This window comes from Mytilus californianus, unplaced genomic scaffold, assembly GCF_021869535.1.
Source record: "Mytilus californianus isolate M0D057914Y unplaced genomic scaffold, xbMytCali1.0.p SCAF_1, whole genome shotgun sequence".
Lineage (NCBI taxonomy): Eukaryota > Metazoa > Mollusca > Bivalvia > Mytilida > Mytilidae > Mytilus > Mytilus californianus.
In genome coordinates, this window is record NW_026262581.1 from 113,870,529 (window position 1) to 113,892,557 (window position 22,029).

At 32.4% G+C, this 22,029-nt stretch overlaps 1 protein-coding gene across 4 annotated transcripts in view; it reads left to right on the plus strand.

Moving 5' to 3' along the window:
- Window positions 1–3,420, plus strand: part of LOC127730936 (heat shock 70 kDa protein 12B-like) — a 79,891-nt gene extending 76,471 nt beyond the window's left edge. For 3 of the 4 annotated variants that reach the window (XM_052239566.1, XM_052239584.1, XM_052239575.1), the window contains one exon: window positions 2,043–3,420. In XM_052239566.1, coding sequence (XP_052095526.1) covers window positions 2,043–3,199 — 1,157 coding nt within the window. In that variant the 3' untranslated portion in view covers window positions 3,200–3,420. The other variant, XR_007995394.1, reaches the window with a different exon arrangement.
- The last annotated feature ends 18,609 nt before the right edge of the window (window positions 3,421–22,029 follow it).

Consider the following 22,029-nt stretch of genomic DNA (forward strand, 5'->3'; position numbering starts at 1 on the left):
CTTTAAATAGAAATGTTCCAAAATACTCAGACAACATTTTTATGAGTTATATATTTTATTTATAAACTTAAACGTGTATTTACGCATTTTTGAATTTAACTTCACATGTTTATTGAAGCTGTTGAAATAAATTATCTGATTTATTTATCTGATTTATTTATCTAAAATGCAAATAAATTAAATCATACCTAAAATATTTATAAGTTTAAGATTAATCATCATTCAGCGTTAAAAATACACCCTTTGTAGGTTCATCACTATAACTCGCGCCGGTTGTAAAAATAACCAAATCGGTGACTACAAAACAAAGTGCGGGGACCAGACATAAATAAACTAGTGACTAAGCTGTTTAAGTTCGATTATATTTACAAATACGTGTGCTGCTATAAGTTGATAATTATGTTGTATTAAAATTTGTCTTTGACAATTCATAATTTTACTATAACAACTTTCCCAATGACAAAATTTTAATGTAACAATTATATTACATTTTCTACCGTGACGCAAAAAGCCTAGATATATTATTTTAAATATTACTTTATCAGTTGATATTGAAAAATACTTCTACATCATTATATCATGTTCATACGTGATACTGTTACATTATCAAAGACTTTTACTCCCCGACATAACGAACTGCGAAACAATTCAAACAAGAAAACCAACGGCCTGATTTAAGTTTGATGACAACAAACCTGCCACTACAAAGCGTGTTTCTCTTTGAAATAATAGCTACTTTTGATTGGTTGGTTAGTCCTATAATATTGTTGACTGGATGTAGACCAGTTCAGCTTAAAATGATACGGATATGAATTTTTCCATATGGTCGAATGGAAATCTGTGTGACATCATCGCTGTTATTAATTACAACTTAAAAGTAACAATAACTGAACGTTTGAATGAATACTCATTTAATCTATCTCAAAGACCCAAATGTTGCCTCTCTTATCTGCATTACAAATATGGTGTGGACCCAATATTAGACAAACACATAACAATATATTTTGTGTGTGTTAAATCAGAGATAGACTTGGAAACCCAACTATAAAGCCTTCTATGAATCTTCCAAACCCCGGAACGTTTCTATAAAACAGATAAGAATTGGGAAAACTTTGGATATTATACTGACAAAAACAGTTGATGTTCTAATGGAAACCAACTCAGCTCGTCTTCAAACGATTTTATTGAGACTGCATACCTGCGCTTGTAAAATAAACTTTAAATAAGCTACACCATAGATGTATGGGTTTATACATCTATGGCCACATCTATGGCCACTCTCATCCTTTAACTCCACTTTCTGCTTTATAACATTTCCTTATTAGAATTTCCTGAATAAAAGGTTGATACTGACAAGGAAGGGATTGAATGGTAAGGGTGACGTCATCTCTAAGAACGTTTTACGAATGCCATCATGATTTGTTAACCTGTCATAAAATTTGTGTAACTGATGACAACCTTTGCATTAACAATAGTCATAATTCATCATTTCAACGTTAAAAAAATTCCTTGAATGTGACTTATTACTAGCTTTTACTTTCACATGAGTAATATGACCGTAGCTCTCAGTGGAGGAGAAAGCAACTACGTAATTAACTCCGTTATGTAAAGAAAGATCGACAAATCCAGGGTCAAAAGACAAACAAGAGACAAGAAAACACTACATTGAAAAGTACAGTAATATTGACCAGCATGAACTTATTCAGACTACGGGATTTACCTTATATGCTCTGAATTGGTTAGCAGTTGTTTCTCCATACTTTCTCATCTTATTTTTTCTAGGTCTCCCAATAATAATATACGTAAAGAATGGTAACCTGCAGACTTAAGTTTCAGTGGAGGTGAATTCATGTCAGGATATCCAATCTTTTATAACGGATATTTTAATCATAATACACATTGTATGCACCCTTGAATTAAATAATTGATTAATTCAGTTGTATATGTTTTCTATTTTTATTATTTATTCATATTTGTTGTTGAAAAATACAATTAATTTCATAATCAAACAAACATACCAACTTGAACCTATACATTTTAAGGTGGAACAGTTGACATATCTGCGCAAGAGGTGCTGGATGAATATGGTCTGAAAATAATACACAAAGTCAGAGGTGGAGACTACGGCGGTAACTCGGTCAATATGGCGTACAGACAAATGTTATTTCGACTGTTCTCAGGCCCAAGTCTATTAAGATTTAAGAAAGAATATCCAATGGATTATATGGAAATGATGAGGTCTTTTGAGAGAACAAAAATCAGACCTACAAAACCCGACGATAAAACTGTTTCTACAATGATAGCAGCTCCACTGCTAGAAATCAGCGAGGAGGAAAGTGAATGCAATATTCATGAAATCATAAAAAGTTCACAATACGCTAATCAACTTCGCGTCAAGAGGGATAAACTTTTAATAAATCTTGCACTTTTTAAAGAATTTTTCGAACATTCACTAAATGAATTAGTGATTGACATGAAGGCGGTTCTTGAGCACAAACGATGTGCTGATGTATCGGCAGTGATGTTAGTTGGTGGTTATGCAGAATGTGAATTACTAAGAAATATCGTAACACAAACATTCCCGCAAAAAGAGGTTTTTGTACCGCATGAAGGTGGTCTATCGGTTCTTCGGGGAGCGGTTATTTACGGGCATACACCAAAAATCGTATCATCTCGTATCTGTAATTATACATATGGTATTGCAGTCAGTAAACCATTTAAAGCCGACGTCATGCCTATAGACAAATGTTATGAACATGATGGAGAACTCTGGTGTCGCGATATCTTTGAAATCAGTTATAAAATTGACACCGTTGTCAATATCGGCGATAAAAAACAAATAGAACTGAATGATACTTTTCTTTTACCTGAAGTCCAACATAGAAGGGAGGAGCCACTCAGAGTTGACATCGTTATATCAGACAAAGAGGATCCTAAATTTATAACAGATGAAGGTTGTAGGAAGCATGCAATGATAATTGTTCAGCCACCTAAAGGCCAGTGGCCACAGGAAGTCCATGGTTATGTCGAATTTGAAATAGCAGGAACAGAAATGATAGGATCTTACATTAATAGTGAAACCAATGATAGAACCTCGATAATAATTGAATTTCTTCCACGAAAAGAGCAGAGAGTTGGTAATGACAGTGAAAGACGACGCATATTTGATCCGGATCGAATTGACACGGACAACGAATAGAAAAGAATATGCTTATTTTTGCTTAAAATCTATATTTCCTAGTCTACATGTTAAATGTTGTAATAATATTTAAAACGTTGCATTAAAATACACACATTTTTTCAAGTCTAAAAAACTGTTTACCAATATGTTCACATCATTCTGTAATGAATGCAACCTAACATCATTGTAACCGATAACTTTAAAATATCCAATATTTATAAAACAGGCTCTGCAGAATAGATTTGATTTTGTTTTTAAGCAAAGTTAAAAGTGTGAATGTATATTTTTCGTGTCGGTTTGGTTTGCTGTCTCGTTGTTGTATATACCCCATCTCCTTTACTCATTAACATTGAGACTTTTGTTTTGTGATATGTTATAACCACGTATGCCACCTTCTGTTCTACCAATTATTTATACCACAAAAATATAGCAAGAAGTACAAAAACATATTAGACATGAGAGGCGAAAGATACCAATGGGATATTCAAACTCATAAATCAAAAACAAACTGAAAATGCCATGGCAAAAAAACGAAAATCGACGAAAAGACAAACAACAGTACACAAAACACAGTCAACATCGAAAACTAAAGACTGAGCAACACGAACCCCACCAAAAATCGGGGGTGATCTCAGCTGCTTCGGAAGGGTAAGCAGATCCTGCTCCACTGTTGCACCCGTCAAACAGCACTGCACATGGTTGTAACCAATAACAACCAATTCGTGGAATGATGAAAACGAGACCAAGAAAAATAAAAATAACATTGAATAATCATTAATTTTAGATAATAATATTATATGAAAAAAAATCAAATTTAGTGTATCGTTGATAAGACAACAATCCAAAACCACAATATACTAAACATACTTTGAGGGAAACATAGGTCTTCAACACTAAACAAGTATTAACAAAAGAGAAAAAACAATGAGTCATCATGAGCCATACTTTATATGTAACTGTTGTTTAATGTTTAGTGTCTTCAATAACAGTCAATACATTTTTTCGTCTTTTTCGTCTATATTTTCTAACTTGACAATGCTTCTTCTGTAATAATGGCAAGCGTGGATCAGTTTAAAGTTTGTGAGTGTTACAGTAAAATCAAATAAAATACGGTTGTATTCTTATAGATATAAGAAGATGTGGTATGAGTGCCAATGAGACAACTCTCCATCCAAGTCAAAATTTATAAAAGTAAACCATTATAGGTCAAAGTACGGTCTTCAACATGGAGCCTTGGCTCACAACGAACAGCAAGCTATAAAGGGCCCCAAAAATTACTAGTGTAAGACCATTCAAACAGGAAACCCAACGGTCTAATCTATATAAAAAAACGAGAAACGAGAAACACTTATGAACCACATCGACAAACGACAACTACTGAACATCAGATTCCTGACTTAGGACAGGTGAAAACAATTGCAGCGGGTTTAAACGTTTTAATGGTACCAAACATTCACCCTAATCTGAACCAATAGTGTAACATCACAACATAGAAAGACACACTATAAAATATCAATTGAAATGGCTTAACTCAATCAAAAGACATATTAACACCAGTTAACATACACTGAACAAATAAATTTGATCTATGATACAATATAAATACAAAATAAATAAACTAAGGGAAGAATAATTAAAGTAACATGTTATACCGCTGTGAAATGTTAAACAATATAAGAAAAACAATATGCTAGAACAAAAATATCAATCATTTGCAATTACTTTAAACACAAGTGAATGAAAATAATTTTGTTGTTAGGTATATGTGTACAGTTAGAATAGAGAAAGGAAATATTTTTACAAAATAAATAATTTTGATGTTCATAGTACGAAAAAGTGAAAATTTACAGTAATACCAAACACTTATCAAAGCTGGTATATATACCAGATATAACCCTGAATAACATTAAATAACAAAAAAGCGTTACAATTAGTATCAACAGGTCAAATAAACAAGAAAGTACGATTTGAGAGTACTCAAAGTTACTGACAGCAAGTTAAAAGCCAAAAACAATTAATAATAAAAAATCATGCATCAGAGACTAAAATCAACTAAAACACATCCCAGGGATTTAGTATTTTAACGTCATGGACAATCAAAGAAGACATGACTTGTGCAATGCCAAAAAAAAAATGTATCGACAGGCAGTAGGATAGTTAGAAATTAAAAGTTAGAAGTTAACCTCTTTATAGATCAAAATGAATGTGGGTCTGTCTTTATACATCCCGTTTGAAAAGAATACAAATTATGTCTAAACATGTGACATATCTTTCAATCTTCACGCTTAAAAACAACTGAAAAATCTATATACATGTCGTTTTTGTATTCCAAACAGTGTCAGGAGATACATTCTGGTCCATTGGCCTTTGGTGGATTGTTGTCTTATTGGCAATCATTTCACATCAACTAGTATTTATTTTTGAATTAGATACCGGTACATTTTACGAATACATCTTTTCGTTACACAAAAAACTGTATATAACATCACAAAAAGAATACATAGATTAAATGCTCGTCTAAAAAGTAAACAATATTCAAAATAAATAATGAATAGTTCAATACAATATTATGATATATAGATATAAGAAGATGTAGTATGAGTGCCAATGAGACAACTCTCCGTCCAAGTCACAATTTGTAAAAGTAAACCATTATAGGTCAAAGTAAGGCCTTCAACACAGAGTCAGAGCCTTGGCTCATACAGAACAGCAAGCTATAAAGGCCTCCCAAAATGACTAGTGTAAAACCATTCAAACAGGAAAACCAACGGTTTAATCTATATAAAATTACGAGAAACGAGAAGAACTTATAAACCACATCAACAAACGACAACCACTGAACATCAGATTCCTGACTTAGGACAGGTGCAAACAAATGCAGCGGGTTTAAACGTTTTAATAGGCGCCAACCTTCACTCTACCTGAAACAATAGTGTAACATCACAACATAGAAAGACACACTATAAAGTATCAATTGAAATGGCTAAACTCAATCAAAAGACATATTAACAAAAACAAGTGAACATACACTGAACGAATAAATTTGATCTATGACCATGATGACACAATGTAAATACAAAATAGTTTACATACTTACGATGTTTTTTTCTTATTGCAACTTTCAGATACACTCTAACAAGTAGTTGTTGAGCGGAAGGGGGTTGTGGTGATAGAGAACGTTTTGCTGATACTATTATTCTAATGGAGGCGTAAATAATAAAAAAAGTACGATATATATATAGAATGAATATTATCCAGAAAGTAAATACAACCCATGAAACTGAAAAAGGAAGACAAAATAAATTTGTTAAACGATTTTTGATAGTAACAAAAAGAGAGAGACAGAAGATACCAAAGCGAGAATCAAAAGTCATCAATTAATTTCATGGTAAATCAAGAAAAATACGAACAGACAAGCAACATTCTTCAAAACACTACACAGAAAACAAAAGACTGAGCAACTTTGAACATGTTTTTCTCTTGCCTTATCTTGACTTATGAGTTTAGAATGTGAAACCCTTACAGAGTACCTGATATCACTTCCGGTTTTTGGGGGTTTCCTGTTGCTCATACTAGTTTTTAAAGTAGTGTTTTGTAGTCTTGTTTATCTTTTCGTCGTTTTTCGTTGCTTTTGTTTGCCATGGTGTTGACAGTTTCTCATCGACTTTTGAGTTTTTAATGTCCCCTTCGTATCTTCCGCCTCTTTCTTAAACAACGAAGCATTATATCAGTAATAAACCTACACAAAATGTCTGACTTAATTCACAAAGGACAGTTCATCAACGATAGTGTCAAAAAACAATAGCCTTATTACTTTGTTAGTTTTGATGTATTTCTCAATCAGCAGTTGTAAAATATCATTATTATGACTGTTAGAATAAGACTCGTTCGTGTTGAGTTCTGTTAATAGTAAAGATTACGATATCGTTGTGTTAAACTATTTTAGCACCTGTTTGGTAAAGCGTGAAATAAAATTATATTGCAGATTATGTTACAGCACTAGGGAGATGATAGATAGTGTAATCTAATGTTTTATTATGGACATAGTACTATAAATCACAAGAAAAGTGCAGCTCATGCAACCTGAAATATTCATACTTGCATGGAATTATCATTTTCTACACTTCCCATGAATGACAGTGGCTAATAATTCGAAACACTATTCTTCCCATTTTTTTATTGTCTATATTTCATTTCATTGAGGGCCTATCCCAGAGTAATTAGTTAATGGATAAAAACAAATAATCGAGAAAGTAACAAACATGTGTGTCGACACGATAAGCCTTTCCAGTCAATCTACGTGTAGTGTACGAGATATAAAAGGTCTCGAATACCATGCATTTCGATAGAATGAAAACATTTAAATCAAAGGACATGAAGTTTTACTAATTTCCATTTTAACTGTAATGGAAATGTTTTACTCTTAAAAATAAGTAAATTTTATGTAAAGTCAGGTCATGTCGTAGAGTATCACTATGAAAATACATCCCTTAGGTACCCTCGAGACTAAAAGTTGGGGAGGACAAATATTTGAAAAGATAGGAAGCATCACACATATGTAGGCATACACCGAACGCAGTGTCTAAAAGGGCAATATTTACTTTTATTATTAGCTATATTAATCGGAAGTTCTTCTCAATAAATACATTTAACACATTTCATAAACTCGGGATTACCACATCAACAAAGTCTCTACTGTTATTGTTAAAAATGTCGATTAGTTGTCAAAATATTAAGTTTTCATTCTGAAGTTCTTCCAAGAAATAAGATTCTTAACAGTAAAGAAAAATATATACAATTAGAGATGTGTAGTAAGTTCCCATAGGAATTCCGATAAGTTGACGACCTAAAATTTGGGAGAGCGAAAAAAAAATTAAAACCCGTAACTATGTTTCCGCATGCATGTCCATGAACAATGATTATTATATCGTTTATACATAAAAAAATCTTTTATTAACACAACAGATGATTTATCAAAAACAAGTTCAATTATTTTTCCAAGTTTAGTTGCATAAGGTTGAAAATCATAAAATTCTGTCACAGAAATAATTGTATGATCGTATATTCACTTTAGTTTTTCTGCGACTTCACCGGAACTGTTTACACTCCGAAAATAATTGACGCCTATGTTTTTATAGAATTAATTGCAGTATTGAATAAAAAGATTTTTCATGGTAGAAAATGCACTGGTCAGAAGGATAAATAATTTAGTAGAAGTCTACCTACTAGAAACTAAGAAAAGTGGGTTTAATAAGGTATTTTGTGTGATTTCTTATTCTGTCGTGAGATCTACGTTGGCGTAGTTTATTTCCAGACAGATTTGGTTCAATGAATCATTTTTGTCTGTAAATCATAATTACGGGGTAGCGTACCTTGTTTTATTATTAAGTAATAAAAATTTTCATTGTTTGGAAATGGAGATTTTTATCACTCAAAGAAGCACACACCACAAAGGACTCTTCGGTGTTCGCTGAATTGTGATAAAATCTCATATGGTAACCCGAAATCGTACCAAATATGCAGTAGCTATAGTGTCTTAGCTTTGAAATGAGCAATAAAGCATATCCAAGTTTGCAATATGAACAAAAGAATTAAAAGGAATTATGTATTATACATCTGATATGAATTAGCATATCGATGCATATTAAATAACAGATTGTGTAATACATTGCTTTCATTGGCCACACTCTCTTGTTTTGGTTTTCTGCGTAATAACTTGAATTCTATTGAACTTATAGCATAGGCTGATATAGTACTCCCATTCATGTGTGAAAAAACTAGAGACTGGGAGCTTTTATTACTGTCAGACAGGTCTTCTAAAATATTCTCAAGATTGATCCAGGTTTTTTTTATATTATAAGGTAAAAAACAAACGAATAACGTTTTACTTTTTTTTACTATTTCTTGTGAAGACTTTTCAAAGAAGATTTCTATGGGAACCTTCTAACTACAACTTTCGCAACTATTGGGCCACGAACTGCAACAAAATTTACAGAAACAGCTGAGTGTACCTCTGAAGGATTCGTTTTTATGAATCTTTAGTTTTCTCTGTAGTGTTTTGTGAACGGATCTTTTTGTTTTTTTCTTTTGGCCATTTGTCTATATTCGGTATTTTGTATTTATGTTTCTGATTGCCTCTTTTGGATAAATTTTAATTCTATTTACCACCTGTATTTCAACATGGGGAATGTATCGCCCGAATTTCTTTTATTAGGTGTTGTGTACCTTAAATCGTTTTCAATTCAATGTAAAAAGGGTTTAAAACTGCGAAAAAAATGTGTTTTATTTATTATTTTGATGTTATAAAAGAGAGGCGGAAGATACCAAAGTGATATTCAAGCCCATAAATCCAAAATGAACTGACAATGCCATGGCAAAATCAATCAAAAGACAAACAACTGTTTACAAAACCCAATATAGAAAACTAAAAACCGAGCAACACGATCCCCATCAAAAACCGGGGAGGATGTCATGTTCTCCGGAAGGGTTATGCGATCCTGAACCCTGAAGCATTTTGAAATTAAATCGAAACACTGTTTTTATGACAGAGGATAGATAAGAATGTTGCCGATATACACAACACATACATTGAAAATTAAAAAGCACAAAGAACAACACTAAAAACTAAAGTAAGAGTAACACAAGTCCCTTTTAAACAAAACTAGGGGTGATCTCAGGTGCTCCGGAAGGGTATGCAGATCCTACTCTACAGATTATGTTCGTAATGAAAGTCTGTGGCTGAACAATTGAATTGTATATATTGTAATTGGTGTATATGTTATGCTCACAAGACTACAGCCAACGAAACAAATAAACAAGTTAATGTGTTTATGTGTTCTCCCACTCTTGTCACCTGTTTGATATTGAGTCTAAATTTTTGAATTTTAAATTGTCTTGAAATAGTGTTTTTATATTTCTTGTCAATATAAAAGCATGTTGATATAGCACACAGACATAGAAAACGGATCCGTTGATTTATTTCCTGCAGTCTCGACATAAATATGATTTAGTAGACGCGCAGAACTGAAGGTTATACCTTTGATTCTTTATAAAATTAATTAAAAGAATGGATATGAAACGAGTCAATACATTAATCATCTGTTTTGTGAAAACCAAATCTATCATATGTCAAATATAGCGACGAAAATAAATTGTGAAATTGACATTTTACTATTGGCGTTCTGTATGGATTTTGGAAGGATACAGATGTTATTAGGTGTTGTGTACTTTCTCCGAAATAGTGGTGGATAACATTTAACCAAAACGAAATATCGTGTTCTATGCCAGTTTGGCCTTTCTTGTTTGGTACAATAGATCACAGGCGCTTGGGTTTATGATACAGATTTTTTTTTTAAATTTTTTTGTTGTTGATTAAAATATTCAATTTTCTATATTTATACTACATATCTATCACTACTGCGCATGTCTCACCTAGTTTCGAGTGATTTTACCAACTTTGAGACAAACCCGCATTTTACTATCCACACTAAGAAACAAAAAGGCAACTAACTCGACGCCATCTTGCGTGCTATAAATAAATAATAAAACTGACCTACCTGGATTCCCCATCCAATTTTATGGAAAACATGCCTTTCTCGCAGTCCGATCGCAGACGTCGTTTCTATTTATCAAATTGGTACTGTTCGTAACATTTTTAGTCCATCTCAAGCATATAATAAAAAGATTTTCACTATTTTCACTAAATTCAAATTTACGTGCCCGGAAGTTTACTATTCAGGGGAAGTTACTTTTTCCCGAACTTTTCTTAAAAGGAAGTAATTTTCCCGGACTTTTTCGGAACAAATCTGCAAGTACACATGGAACTAATAAAGAGATACGATGATTTCCGAACTATTATAAAAAAGGCGCAACTTTTTCGTTGCTGAAAAAAGAAAAGATCTGTTTTAGAAATAATGGCAAGTCAACCAAAATAAGAAATTACGAAGGAAAACATAGTTTCATGGTAATTTATGAATATACAAATACTCACACAAAATTGTCTTATGAAAAGAATTAAAAAAATAATCCGTGGACCATTTGATCTCATAATTTTTTTATTTTATTTTTTTTTTTTGTGGGGGGGGGGGGGGGGGGGTTGCACTTACAATCTAATTAAAGGCTTGATCTTGTTCTTCGTCCATCATATCTGTTTGTTTACATTCAGTATTAGTTCGGAAATCATCGTATCCATTTATTTGTTTCATGTGTACTTGCAGAGATGTTCCGAAAAAGTCCGGGAAAATATTACTTTCCTTTACGAAAAGTTCTGGAAAAAGTAACTTCCCCTGAATATTAACAGTAAACTTCCGGGCACGTAAATTTGAATTTAGTGAAAATAGTGAAAATCTTTTTATTATATGCTTGAGATGGACTAAAAATGTTACGAACAGTACCGATTTGATAAATAGAAACGACGTCTGCGATCGGACTGCGAGAAAGGCATGTTTTCCATAAAATTCGATGGGGAATCCAGGTAGGTCAATTTTATTATTTATTTATAGCACGCAAGATGGCGTCGAGTTAGTTGCCTTTTTGTTTCTTAGTGTGGATAGTAAAATGGGGGTTTGTCTCAAAGTTGGTAAAATCACTCGAAACTAGGTGAGACATGCGCAGTAGTGATAGATATGTAGTATAAATATAGAAAATTGAATATTTTAATCAGCAAAATAAAAAAAAAAAAAATTCTGTATCATAAACCCAAGCGCCTGTGCAATAGATGTACATTTTGATATTCGCCCTTTGCTTCTATTAACGTTATGTGTTTAATATAAGTAAATGAATGTGTACACATTATAAGTTATATGGTTCGCTAATGACCCCTACGGATCCATAGAGGGTAAGTAAAACCCATAGGGGGTGAGGCCGAAGGCCGAATCTCCAATGGATTTTACTAACCCTCTATGGATCCGTAGGGGTCAGTAGCGAACCGTATAACGAATTTATCGCCCGCGGGACTTTTTCTGCCGCGTTTTGTAGAACAATTAAGAATGAAATACAACATCAATAGATGACGTTACCATTAACAGTACACGTGACGTCATGAACCCCTATGAAATTAACTAACCCCCTACGGATCCATAGGGGGTCACCACGTGACGGCGTTTAACCAATCTCAACGTCATAATTTACCCGTGATGCGATAAAATTTGATATTTGCGCATAATTAAATGTGAATATGATAATAAGTAAGCTTGCAATATTTTTAATCTTATATCAATTTCCATGACATTGAACTCGTACATGTATGAATAAGCCTAATGATTAATTGCTTTGTCTAGACCAACTAAAAGTGCCAAACCTAGTTTTGACTCAGTCCAAACTAAAAACGAAAGTCTCGACCAATGTTGTATATACGTTTTACCTCGCAGAATTTTTGCGCAACATCATGCTACTAAGTTAGCACATCTATAAATTTTCGTTATTCTTTGCTTTTGTCTTTCTATTTTTTTTACAGTAATTCAACCGGAAACTGGTTAAAGTTTCATGAGTTATCGCCATAATTCTAACAACAAAGCTTTAATAGATAAAGTATATCATATTACCTAGTCTAGTAAACAATGAAGAATGTAAACAATGAAGAATTGCATTCAAACTATTTGGTATAAAATGATTAAGATGGATACCATCTGCTATACAATCAATATGAATCCTACATGCCTCGTAAAATGACAATTGATAAGTTGCTAATTAATAAGTTGTCTTTGCTAAGTTGACATTAATGGTTTGAAATCGTGTTTTCCAATCATTTGTTTCATGTTGCAGTAGTTTCGACTTTGTTACATATTGCAATAGTTTGGAATGTTATTTCATACTGCAGTAGTTTCCAATAGGTAACCTACTGTAGTAGTTTTGATGTTATTACTTACTGCAATAGTAACTTATTCTGTTTGGTAGTACAGGAATTTAACTTGTCCGAAATTAGATTTTTATTGCAATACTTCCAATTGGATTATCTCTACAGATTTAATGGTAAATTTGGTACTAATAAACAATCGTAATCCCCGTACATGTAAAGGATTTGTTGAACATTACCTCTTTATGTCGTAATGAAAAAAAAAAACGAAGGATAACTAGAAACGCCAAAGCAGCAAAATTTGAACACCAAACATTACAATTAGGTACAATTGTGAAGGACAAACAACCATGACCATTATCTTATATATTGCTACAAACGCAAGTAAGAATGGGTTAACATGAAATAAAAACATACCATAAATACCGCCATATCACAACTAGCAACAAGATCGGCAAACTGGAATAACTAAATAACTGTAAGCTTTTAGGCATAAATCAAGCTCTATGCTTTCTCGCTTTTAATGATTTTTGTATTTCACAAGGCTCCATAACCAGAGCCTTTTCCGTTTTTTAGCTCCCGCAACTTTTTCGTGAATATTAGTATTAAGGGTTACATGAGGTAAGTTTTATTTAATAGCTAAGTGTTTCTGGTCGATATATTCTAAGTTTATTTGAAATTAGTGATGCTTTAGCCGAATATATACTTTGAGGGAGGTACGTTTGCAAATTTAGAAATAAAGCAATATCTTAGAGGTTCTTAAAAGCATTTATAATTTGTAGGTCGAAAAATAATCCAGTCATCCTTTTATTATGTACTATAATCTATTGCATCCTTTAACACAAATCATTTTGAACCCAGGCAATGGCTGTTTAAGTACACACATTAACAATTCCCTAAGTACAATTTAGAACTAATCTTATAGTGTTGTTTATGAATGTTTTAGTTTCATAGTTTATTAAAGAAAACCCAGCCGCAGAAGACTGCGTAACAGGAGCATATTATATACAATATTAATTACAACATAGTTCATAATACAAACAGTATACATTGTTGAATTATACATCTTCAGAAATAAGTCTTTTTTATTACAGTTTTAAATTAGAAAAGCATCTTTTCTACCTTTTGAACAAAACTTGACAGCTTAGACAGCACATTACTATTACAATATTTAAGCATGCCTAGTACTTTTTTTACATTTGGATATTTTAAATAATATGGAGGTATGAACTTCCTCCTTAAATCCTTAACTTAACAATTGGTACATTTACATATATAGTGGTATACATCCACAAGACCCGCTTGACAAAGTGGACAAATTCTCTCATTTCGCGGTACATTTCTCCATCTTCCTGTTTCGATGGGAAATTGTGTATTACATACCCTTAATTTACATATATTTACTCTATGACCCCGCTTTTATTTTAACAGATATGGTTCTAAGCAAAACTCTTCTTTAAAGTGTAAATAAAATCCCCGCTTGATGAGTTGTTTATATCAGAGAACCATTTTTTAATAAACTGGTCTTGGAGACGCTGCCTTACATTACATTTAATATAATTATAATCAACTTGCCCCGGATTATTATATAGTTCACAAAAGCCACAATCATTTAACACAGATTTTACATAGTTAAACCACTTGAAATTATAACCTTCATGCTTATGCATGTACCAAAGTAACTTATACAGTTTACCCGATAGTTTTTTATCATTTGTTGCTAGCTTGTGCCAAAAACATACCATTTTTAACTTGATCTGCAGTTCAAGCGGAAATCTTCCAAGTTCCCCACACACCATAAAATTTGGCGTAAATGATCGCACCCCCAAACTGCGCTTACAAAACTGTAATTTTTCAGTATTATTTTTATTTTCAAACCCCCATATTTCCGAGGAATAGGTCAAAATAGGAACCACCAATGCATCAAATAATTTTAACTGTAAATTAATCGGAAGTGAGATATTTTGTATCTTCTTGTAAAGAGCATAAAGTGCTTTTTGATCTTGGTCTACCAATTTTTTCCGAGCTTGAAAGAAATTTCCGTTGTAATTAAACAGCAGACCAAGATGAACATATGAATCTTTAATTTCAATAATTTCATTACGTAGTTTAAAAGTAACATTCTTATTAAACTTTCTCTTTGAAAAAATCATAATCTTTGTTTTTGATACATTAACAGTGATTTTCCACTCAAAACAATATTGCTCAAACACATCAAGAGCCTTTTGTAACCCTTCTGCCGACTCCGCAAAAATAATTGTGTCATCGGCGTACAGAAGAATAAATAACTTGATATGCAAATCAAGATTTTCTGTAATTTTTTCATTCATAAATTTTAGACCATCCACAGAGTGTTCATCCAGATATTCCTCCAAATCATTCAGGTATAAGGCAAAGAGAAAGGGTGACATTTTTTCTCCCTGTCTTACACCTACCTCACACGGGAAAAAATCTGTTTTTAGTTCTCCATTTTTAACACAATACTTTATATCTGTATACATGCTCAATATAACTTAAAACATTTTCCCACCAATGTTATACTTTAATAGTTTTTGCCATAGTCCCTCCCTCCACACTGTGTCAAAAGCTTTTCTAAAATCTACAAAAGCGCAAAATAATTTCTTTCCCGAACTCAAATGTAATGAAATTAATGCATGCATGACAAACATACTATGTGTCGGTTAGTGTATGGAAAGGTATATACTATGAAATTTAGAGCGAGGGGCTTGCCCCGAGCTCTTAATTTCATAGTATATACCTTTCCATACACTATCCAATTTAGCACATATTTACAACTTGAGTAATTCTGTAATTAGTCTATTGATATGTTTTGGCTGACTAAGTGTAGCTCATTTACGTAGTTTTGTAAATCTACTCACTGGTATCATTGTAAAATATTGAATCCAGAATGAAAAGATGGTAGCTGCTGGTGTAAGTATGTTTATTGACATAAAGCGGGTTTTTTTTATACATGTACTTCTTCACATGGTAAGATGACAAAATAAATTGACTAAAAGCAGGCAATAATTAAATTGCAATGGAAGCTTTACATTCTTGAAAACATTTTTTTCAATTTCACATAAAAACTAAAACTATAATAAATTTTACACATATAGATAGTTTGCAGTGGCGGATCCAAAAAGGGGGAGGGGGAGTTCAGGAGGGGGATGGAAAACGCCCTTTTTGTGATGATCAATGCTTTTGAATGAGAACATACAGTTGGACCCCCCCTCCCTTTATTTCGGGTTGGAACCCCTTTTAAAAATGACTGGATTTGCCCTGGTATGTACCCATAGGTAGTCTAGTGGATAGTTTTCATGCATGAAATATTTGTCACTGGACATTTAGCAACCAATAATCAATCAATTCATATCGAAATAGATCAAATTGCTTTAATTTCCCTTCACAAGGTTTCGTGGTTCACTCTTTTTTGTGTACAAAGTAATTGCATGGAAGATAAATGATTACAATTTTCAGATGGCGTTGTACTCTAATCAAGGTATAAAAAATCATATTTGTTACTCTTTATTTAAATGAAAGAAACTTTTAAACGTCAAAAACATTTTTAGATCCTAAGATTAAATAGTAGGATGTTAAAAAATCAATTTGAAAACTAATTACAAACTATTTAGTTTAATTTGGAACACAGCGTTTATTTCAAAATAGCCAGTAGCAATTTTTTTTTAATATCTTGATTACGATACAATGAAATCTTACCCTTGTGGTCATTCATGCGTAGTTACTTAGTACATGGAAAAAGTATGTACTATGAAAATTAGAAGGCAAATATAAGCAATTTGATTGGACGAGAAGTTGTAAGTATGTGCTAACTTGGACAGAATACCCCTTTCGAAAACCACCCTGGGCATCAGTTATAATCCCGATCTCGTCTGACAGAGCATTAAGTCTTGAATTAAGTATAGAGGTGAACACTTTTCCTAAATTCGATGTAAGACAAATAGCTCGGTAATTATCCAAATTATTTGGACCCCCCTAGTTTTTAAATAACGGCTTAATGATATCAGATGCAAATTTTAGTTATTGTTTGTTTTTTCTTTTTTGCCATGGCGTTGTCAGTTTCTCTTCCACTTATGAATTTCTATTGTCCCTTTGGTATCTTACGCTTCTAAAATTGATGGTTGGGGATATTTCTACAACAATAACTTAAACTGGCATCCGATAACATTCATAAAAAATACTATAACTATAAAAATAAGAAGATATGGTATTATTGACAATGAGACAACTCTTCAACAGAGACCAAAAAATAAAAAAAAAAACACTAAGATTAGTTCTAAGTTGTGCTTATGAAAAACAACAATCTACAAAACATAGAAGACTAAAGACTCAGCAACACGAACCACACCAAAAACCGGTAATGATCTACGGTGATCCGGAAGGGTATGCAAATCCTTTTCCACACGTGTTGCTTATGTAAGTTCAAATTCGTTCTGACATACAAAAGGATCTAGTTCAAGCCTTTTAAAACCTTTAGTAATTTCTTCTAGGTTACTTTTACTTTCACGCATATTTTGTCTTTTTCTAACTGTGAAGTTTGTTTTAACTATATTCTGTAAAAGATTTTCTGCACCATATATGTCCTACCTCTTAGATGTAAATATTTTTTTTAATAAAAAATCTTTGTTATTTCTAATAAAAAAAAGATACATATTTATCATTCGAGTTTGATGTGAATTAGTAATACCCATCAGTTGGATTAACGGTGGCTTCTTCCTGGTTTTATTTATCGTTATCTTTTATTTCGTTCAATTTTAGTAATTTGGTTTTCTTAATTTACATAATTTTCGTAAATATCAAGCCTTTTCCATTGATTCGTTTTTAGCTCACCTGACCCAAAGGGTCAAGTGAGCTTTTCTCATCCCTTGGCGTCTGTCGTCCGTCGTCCTTGCCCTTTAAAGTAAATTTTTCACAATTTTTCGTTAATTTTTGTAATCTTCTCCTATGAAACTACTCGACCAAATTAAACCAAACTTGACCTAAATCATCATTAGGGTATCTAGTTTAAAAAAAATGTATCCAATGATTCCGCCCACAAACTAAGATGGCCGCCATGGCTAAAAATAGAACATGGGGTTAAAATGCAGTTTTTGGCTTATATCTCTGAAACTAAAGCATTTAAAGCAAATCTGACATGGGGGTTAATTTGTAAAGGTCAAAATCTATCTGCCCTGAAATTTTCAGACGAATCAGACAACCCCTTGTTGGGTTGCTGTCCCTGAATTGGTAATTTTAAGGAAATTTTGCAGTTTTTGGTTCTTATTGAATATCATTATAGATTGAGATATACTGTAAACAGCAAAAATATCAAGGAAAGAAAGATCTACAAATAAGTCAACATGACCAAAATTGGCAATTGACATCTTTTGGAGTTATTGTCCTTTAAAGTCATTTTCTGCAATTTATTGGCAATTTTTGTAATTTTTTTCAAGAATCTTCTGCTTTTGAATTAACTGCTGGGCCAAATTAAACCAAACATGGCCTCAATCATTATAAAGGTATCCATTATGATTTTAACCGTATTCTAATGATTTCCAAAACAACAGTAGATACAGGTGAGCGATACATGCTCTTTAGAGCCTCTAGTTTGTTTTTCTGGTCTGTCAAAACTTTTATAATATTTTCTGTGCAATAAGGAGTTCATCTTCCAAGTTCAACGACCACGTTGAGGTTCTTAAAAAAATCGTCTCACATTGAACTCGCTAAACTGGAGTTATATTAACTGACTTGTTTCCAACGCTAGACTGAAAAAATGGACGAAGTAAAAAAAAATAAAACGTTTGGGGTTATCAAAACCAAAGGATCGAAGATCATTTTTGCCTGATGAAACTATCATCTTAGTTTTTAAATAAACACAATTACAAAATTTTCAAACTGAATGTTCCATCTACATCTATCATTTATTTTAAGCATGCTAATACAATTGCTTCTATATAGTATCCTTGGAGAAGTTCAAATGATGTACCGATCTAATGGTAGTAAACCGTGTAACTGTAGTCCTATTATATTTATTGATCTAAGGTATTTCTGGTCATATTTCACTTAATGACAAAACATGACTCATTATGTTGTATTTTTAGTATTAAACATTTCGTTGAAATTCAATAAATTAAATTTTCTCCTTTCCGTAACATTTCTCAATGACAGAAACTTTGAGAGGTTAATCTGTGTGACAACCTTCAGAATACGTCAGACTTCCATTTTATATTTTTTGTTTGAACTAAGCACATATTCTAAAACAGGCCTACAAAACAGAAAATGCAGAAAAAGTCCCCCATCCAAGTCCTTTGAGAAGAAATATATCGCCATCTTTTATAAGCCTTACATTTGTGTGCAAGTCCCTTGTCCATGCATTGTTAATTAAAAAAGGGAAACAACTGAGACATTTTCGTCTTGCGTTTTAGTGTCATTATAAGCAGCCGATAAATAGATATAAAGTGGGGAAAGGAGAAAAATCTATTGTGAAATTTTGGTTAAATAGGTTAGATGCTTTACTGTTTAAGTCTATAATTGGTATAAGTATGTCGAATCAATTACCATTTAGATAATATAAATTCCTTGTTGCATTATTAAAGAAAAAATTGAAATTGTCTCGTTTGTTATAGTTTTGTTATTCTCAACCAATAAAGTGATGTCCAAAAATGGACATTATTGGTAATTTTATTTTATTTTACGCCACTTTTCTTAATCTCTTCAAGAAAAAGTTAAAAAAATATCAAAATAATCTGTGGTATCAAGTATAAGGAAGACATAGTGACGTATATATAGTTTTGTAGAAATACTTCGTCAAATGCAATTTTCATAATAAGTAAATTTAGACTTGATATTGAATTTAAAAAAAAAAATAGCATTCAAACTGCATGATGGAACTTTAGCATCGTTGATGTAGCGTAAAGCGATATTGTGAACAACTCTTTGCGTAATAAAATATATGAAGTTGAAATAATTTATCGAAAGTAATTTTATAGGCTTTATTACTGTTGATAACGTTTTAAGAAAGATTGTGCGCCGTTTAGTCGATATTGTGCACATGCGAACATTGTTTTGACTTGCACACTTTCCCATATCTGACCTTTGTCCCATACATATCTGACATTTGAAAATCCTCGTGGAATGTCCTCTTTGCAGGGTGATTTGGATAAATAATGTATAATAAATTAACTAAAGTAATTTGGTCTGTTCATGTGTCACACTAACAGACAGACAAGCGGACATACAAACACACGGATTTAATATGAAAATGATCTGTGTTATGATTGCCAATGAGACATTTATCCAGCAAAGACTAAATGACGTAAATATTAGCAACTGCATTTCACCGTTCGGCCTTCAACAATGTGCAAAACCAATACCGTATATCTAGCTTTAAAAGGCCCCGATATGACAAGATATAAAACAGTTCAAACGAGAAAACCAACGACCTGATTTCTGTACAAACCAATAAACGAAGGACAGCAACCGACAATAAATACCGAATAATAGGCACATTCAATTTGTGGCGGGGTTAAACATAATTGCGAGCGCTCAAATTAACCTTGACACAGGACAGTTGTATAGCAGCACAACTACTTCAAAAAATACTAACACAAAAAGTAAAGACACGAAGCACAAAAAATACTAACACAGAGACTAAATAGATATAAGAAGATGTGGTATGAGTGCCAATTAGACACCTCCCCATCCAAGTCACAATTTGTAAAAGTAAACCATTATAGGTCAAAGTACGGCCTTCAAAACGGAGCCTTACAGCAAGCTATAAAGGGCCCCAACAATGACTAGTGTAAAACCATTCAAAAAGGAAAACCAACGGTCTAATCTATATAAAAAACGAGAAACTAGAAGAACTAAAGAACCACATCAACAAACGATAACCACTGAACATCAGATTCCTGACTTAGGACAGGTGCAAACAAATGCAGCGGGTTTAAACGTTTTAATAGGCGCCAACCTTCACCCTACCTGAAACAATAGTGTAACATCACAACATAGAAAGACACACTATAAAGTATCAATTGAAATGGCTTAACTCAATCAAAAGACATATAATTAACAAAAACAAGTGAACATACACTGAACGAATAAATTTGATCTATGACACAATGAAATACAAAATTAATAAAACAAGGGGGTTAGATGTAAAACAATATCAAAAAGACAACCATAACCTTGGACAAAATGCCGCCAAATAAAATAACGTACACAGGTAAATAAAAATAATTTTGTTGTAAGGTATACATGGAGTATGCAAAAACATTTTACATAAATAAATAATTTTGTTGTTACTAGTACGAGAAAAAAAGTGAAAATTTATCGTCATACTAAACACTTATCAAAGGTGGTATATATTAAAAATAGTATGACTAGATATAACACTGAATAAGTAAACATTAAATAACAAAAATACATTACAAATTGTATCAACAGGTCAAATTAAGACGAAAGTACGATTTGAGAGTACTCGCAGTTACTGAAAGCTAGTTAAAAGCCAAAAACAATTAATAATAAAAAAAAATCATGCATCAGAGACTAAAGTCAATAAAAGTATCGACAGGCAGTAGGATAGTTAGGAGTTAACCTGTTAATAAATATGTATAATTTAATATATAGATAGAGTAATCTCTATATAGAAAATGAACGTGGATGTGTATTTATACATCCCAAAAAACCGTTTGAAAAGAATACAAATTTAGTTATGTTTTTATTTGCTGATGACAAAATTGATATTCGTGCCAATGTAAACTATATTTAAAGATTTAATTACAACATAGGTTAGATAACCTTTACTAATAAGTTTGTATAAATGTTCGATGAGTAAGACTAAAGACACAAAGCACAAACAATACTAGAATCATGTGCAAGACAGTGTAGACGAGACCATTGATTGGCGCGCTAAAATATCCAATTGACTGGGTCAGATTAGGTGAACGTTCGTCTGTAACGCCCACAACTCACGACGTATTTATTATAAACATTTAAACTGTGGGGTTGTCAAAGGGTCTCAGTATATATACGAACTACAGTGCACAGTATATTATAT